The sequence below is a fragment of the Puma concolor genome, chromosome B2, assembly GCF_028749965.1.
Source record: "Puma concolor isolate L17-30 chromosome B2, mPumCon1.1.hap2, whole genome shotgun sequence".
Lineage (NCBI taxonomy): Eukaryota > Metazoa > Chordata > Mammalia > Carnivora > Felidae > Puma > Puma concolor.
In genome coordinates this window covers 119,064,528-119,077,145 of record NC_141671.1, presented here as the reverse complement: position 1 = coordinate 119,077,145, position 12,618 = coordinate 119,064,528, and the positions used below count along the sequence as shown (strand labels likewise).

The 12,618-nt window shown below is 41.4% G+C and overlaps 1 protein-coding gene across 1 annotated transcript in view; it reads left to right on the top strand.

Moving 5' to 3' along the window:
- Positions 1 to 3,067: 3,067 nt before the first annotated feature.
- ARHGAP18 (Rho GTPase activating protein 18) overlaps positions 3,068 to 12,618 on the top strand; it is a 195,000-nt gene continuing 185,449 nt past the window's right edge. Inside the window, exon 1 of the mRNA XM_086707805.1 lies at positions 3,068 to 3,398. Coding sequence (XP_086563931.1) covers positions 3,178 to 3,398 — 221 coding nt within the window. The 5' untranslated portion in view covers positions 3,068 to 3,177. The remainder of the gene's footprint in view (positions 3,399 to 12,618) is intronic.

Genomic DNA, 12,618 nt, shown 5'->3' with positions numbered 1-12,618 from the left:
GAGGTAAGGTAGGCATTTGGGTAGGTGGATTAATTTAATGACATTCATCAAAGACCTGGGTTTTCCATCTGCTTTTCACTTTGTGCAATGTTGACAAGGCTGATCTTTTCAAGGTAGAAAGATGGTTCCTCATAGCATTAGGGGCTGGGTGCTTACCTGTTTAAAAAGGAGATATTAGGGGCGCCTGGGTGACTCATTCGGTTGGATGTCTGACTTCGGCTCAGGTCATGTTGTCAAGGTTCGTGGTTGGAGCCCTGCATCGGGCTCTGCTGACAGCTCAGGGCCTGGAGCCCGCTTCGGATTCTGAGTCTCCCTCTCTCTGGCCCTCCCCCGCTCACGCTCTGTCTCACTCTCTCTCTCAAAAATAAATAAACATTAAAAAAATAATAATAATAAATAAAAAGGAGATATTAGTGGATTTCCATAATTCTCACTTATGAGAAAAGAAGAACCTTCCTGATGTCTGTTGCAAACTTGCCTAGGCTCTTCATGAGTTAAAATTGAGTCACATACCCATCCCTTAACCAAAGAATGGTCAAGCTGTGGAAAATTAGACCAATCGGACCAGTCAACATATTATTGAGCAAATGGACTATTCGATGAATGAATAATCATCATTGGGCATCTGCTAGGAGAAAGTTGGGAGGACTCTCCCAAGGCAAGCAACAAAGTTCACTGTTAACGATAAAGAAATTTTAGGAAGAGATTTCAAACTCCAGGGGCAGTTTGGAAAAAGAAGAGAGAAAGAAAAAAAGAAGAGAGAAAGAAAAAAAAGAGAGAAAGAGATGAAAATAGAGGTGCCAGTTGGAAAACTTTTGAGAACCAGATTCACTGCACTATGATGAAGAGCAAAAAGAAAAAAAAAAAATGTAGGAGGTTAATGAGGGAGATGATATAAAGAATCTTTGCTACGAAATAAAATGTGTGTGTCCATAGAACCCATGGTAATGGTAGACGTGCCCCTACCTCTATTCCTATTTGGGGTAGAGAAACAGTCCAGACAGCTTGACCCTAGTTATCTGTATTTATCAGGTCTGCACAAACAGGCCTACTTCTTCCTTTCAGCTATGAAATCTTTGATTTAATTGAAAACAATTATTTTTCCTTCTGGAATCACTGCTAGGAAATGTCCCTAAATTAACCCCACCACTTTTGTAATTGACCACTTCAATTAGAAGGACTCCCTACGGTGCCTCAATTAATATGAAAACATATGAAAACCAGTGATTGTGCAAACCTATACAGTTGTATAGATGCAAAAGCCAGCATTGTCTCGGGTCTTAAAGAATTCACAGCTGGTGGTAGTTGAGGCACGATTTAGCAATTCAGAAAGTATGGTTAAAAGAGTATGCACTGGTGAGGCCCAGCAGAGGGGAGCCAGGAAAGGTTCTGGACTCCAGAGGCACTCATAGGCACAAGAGTCTTAACTGGAGAATAGAAGGTCAGGGGATGGAAAATCCAGGGAGGAGGGAGAGGATTTTCCTGCTTATGTGATTGGATCAATGGGCCAGGGCAACACCTGGCTGAGGATTCAAGAAACACCGGACTCCCAGCTCACTCATGTTTTCTGTATGGATTTTCACAGGCCAGCTTTCAGCCATGAATGCCTCTTGGATTCACCCTTCACAGACTTGGCAGAAATGACTGGCTAGATGTTTTTCAAAACAATTTTGTTATCTGCAAGCCATGTAGTCGGTGTCCCTGGTTTCAACAGTAGCAGAGAGAACATGCCCTGAGTTTGGCTCAGCTTGCCAAAGAGTATCTTAGAGGGCTGGAAAGAGAAGAAAGAGGGACACACACACAAAACAACACGAAAATGAAAATCATATTTAAAAAAAATTTGCTTATCATTGGACACCTATATGACAAAAATTTAGTGTACTCCTATTTTCTTTTTTTTCTTTAAAAAAATTTTTTTAATGTTTATTTTTGAGACAGAGAGTGAACAGGGGAGGGGCAGAGAGAGAGGGAGACACAGAATCTGAAACAGGCTCCAGGCTCTGAGCTGTCAGCACAGAGCCCGACTCGGGGCTCGAACTCACAGACCGTGAGATCATGACCTGAGCCGAAGTCAGACGCTTAACCGACCGAGCCACCCAGGCGCCCCTGTACTCCTATTTTCAAATACTTGGCTAGCCTAAAACAAAAAGCTGATAAGGTCAATAGTTCATACCAAGTTCAAGAACTTCAGCCTTCCCGTGTTATTTACAGATTTTACAGATTATCTAACCCACAATTCATTCTCACGCAAGCATTTATGGAGCACTTGTCATTTACCAAGCCCTGATAAATGATTTGGGTTTACAGTCATGAATAAACAACATTCCCTGCTGAATCTTGCCATCTGAAAGATTTAAAAATCAAAATGTAAGTTATAATATAAATTAACGTTTAAATCTCAAAAATTTCACGCTTTATAAAATACGTTTAACTAAAAGTCACTGTCTTTAGGCAGATTTCACTTATGTAGATATCAACTGATTGATTCATGACACATTGCTTAGACTTTCAAATATAGGCAATTCCATACCGAATCTTGAGTGCTAGTAACTTTCTAGGATTAGCATCCTTTCGCAGCTTACACTACATACTTGACCCCGCAGACAACTTAATTGTGCAGGGAGTGTTAAAGACTAAACAACAATCGATAGCTTCCAAACATCTCTATCAACCTATCAATAATATTTGTTCACTGCAATGCAATGCATCGTCTCGTCTTTCTTCTCTTCTTTTTCTTTTTTTGGTTGGGGGGCGGGGGAGGGTATCGGGAGAAGGTCATCTCCACGCTCAAAAAATCACCTCCACTGGATCTGACCCTCCGCACGCTTCTCCATTCTACCCCTTTTCTCAAATCAAGAGAAGTCACCGGTCGGAAGGCCCTCGTGGAGCCGAGGGAAGCCGAGCATGCTCAGTAGCTGGGGCCGCTTCCGGAGCTCCCCGCGAGCTTGGGCTTGCACTAGGCTCCGGGAAGCGCCGGGCTGTGCCGCATCTGGTCCTCGTTCCTGGAAAGCTCCGCTCCGCCCTGTAACGTGCGGCTTTAGGATCGTCAGCTGTGGCCGCGCAGCCCCGGGCTCCCCGGGAGGCACTCCGCCTGCTCCGCGCCGGGCTCGTGCTCAGCCGCCCGGTGTGCACGCTTATGCCGGGTGCTTCTGGCAGCTGCCGGATGATGGAGCAGAAATGACAGGCTTGTCGGTAACCGTGAAGGGCGAGCGGGAGCCACTTGCCTTCGGAGCCAGAGAGAGGAGGTGTGTCACGGGAGAAAGGGCCCTGGGAAGATTCTTGCAGCGGCTCCAACCTTCGCTTCCTTCTTCACTTCTTGCCACTCTGGCATTCCCGGCTCTTGACCTGGGAAGGATGGTTACGGTAGTCACGAAGCTGGTGCACCGCTTTCACTTCAGGTAAAGAAAACCCCATTTGCATGCTTTTCTCTTTTCCGTGCTTTTGCTAGCTCTGAAATCCACAGCCAGGAAAGATCTTGTAATTATTAGCCTTGTTCTCACACTGCAAGTTTGCTTTTAACGAAGACTGAGAAACAGGACTTTCTGTGTGATTTTAAAAAGCCTTTCAGGAGGACGTTGAAATAAGAATTGGTGTTCTTTATTACCTCTGTTATTCTTAACCGTGACCCTGACTTGCTTGGTAAAATTTAGGTCTCTATTTACAAGACGAGGTTTAAAAAAAAAAAAAAAGATTCTTTGCATATTCTAGGGAACGGTACTTTATGCCATATAGGCAAATGGATATAATTGGCAGCTTTTTCAAAATGATTATGATTTCACTTACGGCCAAGGGAGAATAATATTAAAATTCACCACAACCTTGCTCAGCATTGAACTTCAGCTGACTAGAAAGGAAACATTCATACTATAGTTATCTGGTTATTTGTAAAAACAAATGTTCAGGGTTTACTCCTGAGAAATCAACAGGAGTCCACGAATTTAAAGAAAAATAAAAAAAAAAAATTAACACCCTTCATATCCTGTGGGTATTGATCAGGCTAACTTCTTCACAGAAGCATCAGTTATAAAGTAAAGAAACACATAAATTAACTTTGCGGCTGCAAATGAATTATTTTTGATGAAAACTGGACTCACCATCTTCAGATGGATCTTCATGTAAAAGAAAAAAGAGGCTTTCAGAACATAAACAGATTCAATTACTATTAATTCCGCTGGAGGTTTTGAGAGAAGGGATCACTTTTCCAAGTAAACCCCAACTTAATAAGCAATAGTAGGTCTATAAGTATTCCCTAACGTTTAGCGATTGTAATCAAATGGGGCAGAAAAATGTTTTCTTGTCTGACATTAGATTTCTCTATTTCCTCTTTAAAGATAAGTTTATTAGTAACAATTCATTTAAAACAGCATATTATTTCTCTAAGACAGCATAGGACTTTTTTCTTATCAAAACTGAAACAAAAAAAAAATACACATCTTGCAGCGATCGAGGAAAAAATAGACAAGGAAATACTTCATGTGAATACTTGACTGAAAAAAAGTTAAAATTCCAGGACAGATCATTGCTAAGGCCTTCTTTTTATTTTCTTTCTTTATTTTGGGAGGGTTTGATGTTTAGTCATTAATTTGTACATTCCAGTATGATTAACATAGTGTTATATTAGTTTCAGGTGTACAGTATAATGACTCAACACTTCTATACGTTGGTTGGTCATCACAATAAGTGAACTCTTCATCCCCTTCACCTATTTCACCCATCCCCCCCTGCCCCCCCCAAGGCTTCTCTTTAATAGGTGTTGTGATGCATTCCCTTGGGGATCCATTAACTATGAACAAGTGAACAGCATCTAGTAAGAAAGGGTGAGGGATCAAGTTTGCCCAAAGGTAAAAATTCCTATTTCTAGTGTATTTTGCAGGGACTAGAACCAACAGTCTTGAGTTCAGCAGGCTTTGTTCTACAGAAGGGACAAAGTTCTTTAAAGTTGGATTACTAGCCTGGGAACTGGGAGAAATCCATTCCTTTCCTCCCTTTTCTGGTGTAAATATCCTGGCTCTTTACATTCAGAGCACCCCAAGTTCTGAACTCTCAGCTGATCTGTGGCAAGACAAAAGCTGCCTTTCCACCCGCCCCCCCCCCCCCCCCCCCCCCGCTCAGAGGTTAATAGTCTGGCCTCTGACCTTTACCTGTTCACCCTAGCTGACACCAACCCAGGTGTCCCTCAGTGGAATTAACATAAGAAGCACCCTTTTCAGAAGCTCCCAAAGACCCAGAATTTTACTGAGAAAAACCGTCTTCTGAGGCCTGCCTCTGCTTCTTGTTCTTGAACTCTTTCTGTGGAATGGTTTCTTTCTTTCTTTCTTTTTTTTTTTTTTTTAAGATGTTATTTTTAATCTCTTCACCTAACGGGAGCTCGAACTCACAGCCGCGAGATCAAGAGTCCGCACGCTCTACTGACTGAGCCCACCAGAGGCTCTTGGAATGGTTTCTGAGAGGTGCTTTTTTTTTTTTTTTTTTCTTAGCTAATTAGTAGTGATCATTTCTGTTTTAGTTGGACATAGAATTTGTTCTAATACTAAGAGCTGCTGTCAGCAATCGCCCAGAATGGTGTCTTAATTATCAGTTGGAAGAAGAAAACAGGAGAAAAAGTTATCGCACATGTGGATGTTAGGTAGTAGGTAGCCCTTCTGTTTCCTTCTCCTTCTCCTCTCCCCCAATATCCACTTATGACACATGATGAGTCCAGTGAAAGTCATGATGTTTCCCGTTTGAGGAGGTGAGAACGGGGGTGAGGCCATCTCATCCTTTCATGTCCATCACTAACTTGTACCCGCTGTTATTGTTAAGTGTCTCGTCCGTATCAGACAGAGGATTGGTGAGATGTCACAAACTCCCTTATAGTTTGTGAAGCAAACACTTGAAATATAGCGAATTTCATTTTTCCTCTTAATCAAATAGTACTAGAAGTTCAGTCCTAATATGTATGTATTTCCTGTCTTTTGCTTCATTAAAGAAGAACTTATGTCTGCTGCTTTGTTTCTGCCACTGTTTTGGAGATAGGCTCAAGTAGCGTTTAAGATTTGAACCCAGTTCAGCTGCAGTATGTTTAGACGAGGATAAATCCCACATATTTTCAATAGAGGAGCCACATAATCAGAGATGTTTTCATTTTAATAATTGTATAGAACTTTCTCAGCTGTCCTTCTCATCAGATTTTTTTGTAGCAGTCTAAAAAGAGCTAATCAACTCTCTTTGTATAGCATGAAAGGTGTTAGTCTTAGTCACTGATTGCTTTTGATTTAATAATTGAGTTTTTCATTATTTAGGACAACTCTTAGCTTTGGTTTTAGCAATTCAAGCAAAGGATAACTGTAACTGTACAGAACTAGAAATACTCGAGTATTAAGTGGAGTCTAGGCAAGAAGCCAGACATCAGACTAGCTCCAGAGTTGATATATTTATGTCCAGAATTCCAGGGATTCTGGGTCTTCTTCAAGGGCATACTCAGCTTTTACTCCAACCAGCAACTTATAGATTGTCACTGCTAGGAATTTAACTTGGGAATACAAACCCATCCTCAGGTTTGAGGATAAGCCCCGTGTTGTTTTTCTGTGACCTTGTTTTCTGCTGAATACCTCAGCAATGGGAGGATAAGAGAACAAATCAAGGTTGAATCTGAATCTCTGCATGGTTTGAAACATACCAGTGTGTATTTTCCACTCCCTCCTCCATCTTTAATTTTCTCATGTTATTTATGTTTGAATGTCTTGGTTATATGACATGTAAAAAAAAAAAAAAAAAAAAAGTAAGCTGTTGTAGGATTAACCTGGTGAATCTCTAAGAGACCTTCAGTTCCAAGCAGTCCTTCAGTAAAAGCATACAAAGGAACAGCCCTCATTAAATTCTCATTTTCTGCTTCTACTTCAGCATATCACACAGTCTGGTAATGGTGATGCCCTCGTGTGCTGCGAAAGAACATGCACCGTCTTTATCACTTCCTCAAACACAACATAAAATAAACTTGAAGGCAACGTTCAGGTAAAATCTTGCCAGCTGATCACCCCCACCACCTGCCAAAAGTTCCATTGTGCATCTGTATGACAAGCTCTGTTGTGATCCTCAGGATGGACCTTTGAAATAAGGTTCCTGCTCTCAAAGGGCTTATAGCATGGGAGAGATTGGTGGTTCAAATGGGGAAGGAGCCCATGAGTGAAATAACAGCAGGTCCTTGTAAGTGTTGTGAACAGCAGACCAAGAAATTGTATGGAGTGTGACTTCTGGTGGAGCACACAGGGAAGCCCTCTCTCTGAAGAGATAACATTTGATCTGGGATCAGTATGGGATTGAAGTCTGGGGACCTGTTCCTGGTTGCTTGGTTTGTTCTAGAGGCAGATATAAAGCAGTGTGGCTGGGTGGAGAAGGTTGGGGGGGGGGGGTTGGGTAGGGACTTAGAGACCAGTGTAGGGGGAGGGGTAAATTAGGAGATAAGATCAGAGAGACAGGCCAGGCCCTGCTCTTTGGGTCTTGTAGAGACTGAGATAGAGAATGTATGGACAGGCCCAAGCACAAGAGCACGGGGAAGGGCAGAGGGAGAGAGAGAATCTCAAGCAGGCTCTCCATTCAGACTCTGGCTAGAGCCTGCCTGGAGGCCAGATCCCATGACCTGAGCTCCACTGACTGTGCCACCCAGGTGCTCTGAGACTAAATTTTTTAAATGCAATGAACCTACTGGAGCACTTTACGGTTTAAAGGAGCATCATGGCTGCTCAATGGAGAAGGCACCATAGGGCCAGAGAGAAAGCTGGGAGATGTGTTGCAGACAGAAGATGTCTCTAACTTGAACTAAGGAGGTGTGGAGGCTGTGGAAGCTGGCATGTATAGACTTTCTTCAAATTATATTTCATTTCTTATTACAGAAGTAATATATTTCTGTTACAGAAAACCTATACCATTGATAAGTCCCCAAAGATATTGAATCCTAATCCTACCACCTAGACATAATCACTGTAATGTTTTTGGTATCTGTCTTATAGAAAACTTAGAAAATACAGGGACCTCTTCCCCAAAGACATGAAATATGCCACAATCTTACCATTCAATTTTACATATAATATTTTTGTTATCTATCGTGTGAATCCTTCTTGAAGCCAGTATATTATTTTTAGGAAACTAGTTTATTCTGGATGTTCTGATAAAACCTCTTAAATAAACTAGAAAATGTCTGCCCTAAGTCTGGTTGACAAAATTAGTTTATGTGCCATAGAATCACTCCCTTCTTTATTCATTAAATATTTTACTGTACCCCAGACACTGGGACTCAGTGATCTGTGGTGAATGCTGTCTTCATAAACCATCCCTTCCCATATCCCAAATCAATACCACAGACATTCCTTGGGGTTAGGAAAGCCAAATTTGACCTTTTGACCTTAGATGTAAATTGTGCCATTCGCTGTCCCCGCTTTTGAGAAAACATGGGCACTAGAACTCTTTGGCTGTTTCTGGAATCTTTTCACTCGAGGTAGCCCAGTAAGAAACTAAGCTTGTAGGGCTGGTCTGCCCTGGCCTGAACCAAGGGTTATTTGGAGCGGAGAGGACCAAAGATTTATTTTTTTTCTAGGTTTTTGCTCCGAGGCCTTCACCTTCCAGAGGTACTTATTGGTAAGGGAGAAGTCGGGCGCTTCCTAAAAATGTGACCATTCCACCTCTTACTCTGGGTTCAAAATGCATTACATTTTACAGGTGTGTCCTCTCTTGATTACTGTTAAAAATTTTAGCATTATGGGGCAGCTGGGTTGCTCAGCTGGTTGAGTGTGTGACCGGCTCAGGTCATGATCTCAGGGTTTTGGGGTTCGAGCCTGCATCAGGCTCTGTGCTGACTGGTCGCTCAGAGCCTGGAGCCTGGATTCTGTGTGTGTCTCTCTCTGTCCCTCCTCCGTTCACACTCTGTCTCTCTCTGGAAATAAATAAAACATTAAATGTATTACCAGTTTGCACTGTGTTCTCAAGCTTTCAGAGTGGTTTCATATAAGGTACTCTATTAAACATTTGAGACTGTATCTTTCCCCAACTGTCTGAAGTTCAATTTATTCACAACAGAATAGGGTCTGTCTTTGTATTCCAAACTTGCTTGATTCTCCTGCTTTATCCCCTGACTCAGGTAAGAGTCTTAACTGTTGTTGGTTTTTTTGTTTATTTTGAGAGAGAGAGAGAGAGAGAGAGAGAGAGAATATCCCAAGCAGGCTCCATGCTATCAACACAGAGCTCCATTGTAGGGCTCGATCTCCATGAACCATGAGATCATGACCTGAGCCTAAATCAAAAAAGCTTAACAGACTGAGCCATCCAGATGCCCCAAGAGTCTTACCTGTTCTGAAGTCTCCTAAATGAGAAAGGGGAGAACCTTACCTTAGCTTTTTCTTCCTTATTCTTTCCTAATTAAGGAAAGAATATCCATGCAAGTTCAGAAAAGCCTCTCAATTTTTTTTCTCCCATCTATTCTACTGGTCACTGTTTAGGTTCAGTCAACTTCTTTCATCGGGTCTGTTAAGCATCCTCCTGCAATACTTCTCTATTTGGGCTACAGCCAGAGTGATCCATTGGGGCTTTTTAAGTGTTTGATCATGACTGTTTCCAGGTTGCAGGATACAATGCCATATGTTTGGATAATCTCTGAATTTCTCAGATGTAAGGTACATCTCCTTTGCCTTCATTTTTTATCCCCCCCCCCCACTTTTTTTTCTCACTGTTTCACCCTATGGTCCAGCTTTGTTGATCTTTGTTTCCTGAAAGTGTTAATCTTGAACTTTATGCCTCTACACCTGCTGTTTTCTCTACCTGGAATATCTTTCTTCTTGTTCTCCAAGTGGCATAGTCTTATTCATTCCTGGAGATCCAGATCTAGTGTTATTTATTTCTTAGCTTCTTCAGGGAGTGCCAGTCATCCCTTCTATATTCCCAGAACAGTTTGATCCATTTGAAAGCATTTTTTTAGTGACCACTCAAATAATGGCAACTTATTCTTTTCATGGCATTGTACACTATTTATTATGTGCCTTCCATGTGCCTCATACTGTATTAATTCCTGAAGATACAAGGATGAATAAAATATAGACTTGCCCTCTATGAATGTACAGCCTAAACAGAAAGAACCCTACAAAGAGAGAAGCCATGATGGGTCATTGTTACTGTTGTTACAGAGTTTGGCCTGTCTTTGGACCAGGCTTCTTTCCTCAGCCCTATGGGCTCTCTTAAGCAATTAGTTTGCTTAATCCTGAAACCATGAGCTGAGGTCCATGAATTAATGGGTCAGTTGGTATAATTTACTGGAATAAAACCATCATGATCGGAACAACAATATAGTATCAGATGTCTCACTGATGTTATTTTTACATTCTAATATCCCTCTACTGATAATCCTATCAGATATATTTTTTCACTCTATGCATTGGGAATATTTTTTTTTAATGGGCTTTTCTTTTTATCATTTAAAAACATTTTTTAAAATGTTTATTTTAGAGAGAGACAGAGACAGTACAAGCAGGAGAGAGAGAGACACATAGAATCTGAAGCAGGCTTCAGGTTCTGAGCTGTCAGCACAGAGCCCGACGCGGGGTTTGAACTCGTGAACTGCAAGATCATGAGCCAAAGTCAGACGATCAGCTGACTGAGCCACTCAGGTGCCCCTCTTTTTATCACTTTTAAATTCAAGACAACACTGAGAAGGTTGTTATAGACATTTCTCCTGTACTCCCTGCCCCCACACATGCACAGCCTCCCCCTTTATCAGCATCCCTCACCAGAGAAGTAAATTTATTACAGTTGTTGAACCTAACACTGACACATCATCATCATCACCCAGAGCCCGTAGTTTACTTTAGGGTTCACTCTTAGTTTTGTACGTTCTGTGGGTTTGGACAAATACATAATGCATCTATCCCCCATTATAGTATCATACGGAGTAGTTTTACTTCCCTAAAAATCCTCTATGTGTGCTCTATTAATTTATCTACCTTCTCCCCTACCCCCTGACAACACTGATCTTTTTACTGTCTCCATTGTGCTGCCTTTTCCAGAATGTCTTAGAGTTAGAATCCCACAGTGTATAGTCTTTTCAGATTGGCTTCATTCATTTAGTAACATGCATTTGTTTTCCCTTTGCCTTTTCATGACATAATAGCTCATTCTTTGGAATGCTGAATAACATTTCATTGTCTGGCTGTATCACAGTGCATTGTTTCTAATTTTCATTTTTTCTTCTGTCGGACTTGGGTTTATGGGGGTAGGGCTTTGATGTTTGGTTCCAGGCACATGGAATGCACTAACTCTGTGAATAAATCCTAAGGGAATAAATGAGACACAATGCTTTTTCTTTTTCTTCTTTATAGTTTGCTGTCCTTCACCTGGAAGCAGCTTCCAGACTGGATAAGTTTGTGCTCATGGGAGAATGTACATTCATGGGTTGGGATGGCATGTTTCATTCCTCTACCCTACCCTCCCCAACTAGCCTGCCATTGGTTCTTAAACTCCGAGGTCAGCAAACTATAGCCCTTGGGCCAAATTTGGCCTAACACCTGTTTTTGTAAATAAAGTTTCATTGGAACACAGCCACACCCATCATTTGTGCATTGTAAATGGCAGAGTTGGGTGGCCATGACAGAGACCATATGGCCTGCTGGACTGAAAACATTTACTCTCTGGGCCTTTATAGCAACCGTTTGCTGACCTCTGTCCTAACCCAGGGAAGGAGCCAGAGACTGAGCTCAAGGTGGCCAAAGTGATTGCTTACAGAAACGTGTCCAAAGTAGCAGCTGTTAGGTCCTTTCAGGGAGAAATAAATTTCTAAGGTTTATTTTGATTTGCGTGTTGAATACAGAAACTATAAAAGAAAATCTGGTGAAAGGTCTGGTTGCTTTGTTTTGGTAATTACAAGACAAATGAATTTGACCTAACTCATTTTTGAATTAAACAGCTATTCTCCAACTTTAACACAAATCAGAATCACCTGGAGGGCTCGTTAAAGTGCAGCCTGCTGCCCCTCCTCCACTGAGGTTCGAATTTGGTGGGTCTGCGGGGTGATCCAGAAGCTGCAATCCAAACAGCTTGCCAGATTTTGCTCCTGATGCTGGTCTGGGGGCCACACTTTGAGAACCATTAGTTTAGAACGATGGCTCTGAGACTTGGCTGTGTCTCAGCATCACCTCGTAAATTTAAAAACAATTTATTAAAAAAAAAAAATGCTTGGGTCTTGCCCTAGACTTGCCAAGTCAGAATCCCCAGCATTGGTCTGTAACTTAAAAAGAATGATTCTGAAGAAAACTCAGTTGTCATGCTTTTGAAACTATCATATGGGCTTTGCTGAGTGAGGTATGTAGAAGATGTTTTGACTAATAAGTTTGAAATAATCATTAGATACAGATTGCATTACATTTCGGTTTTCAGGAAAACTCTAAGCTGGAATCTTGTTCAGTGCACGTATGTTACATTTCTCAGCGGACTTCAAAAAAAAAAACAAAACAAAAAACCAAAAAAACCAGTCCAAAAAGTACACTGTGTTCAATTTGGCGGAAATTTTTTTCTTTTCCTTAGCAAACTTGACATGTTCGTTTGTACACTTTTTTCCCCACTGTGTAAAATTAATTTGAAATCCGTCCTTGATGAGTTCCC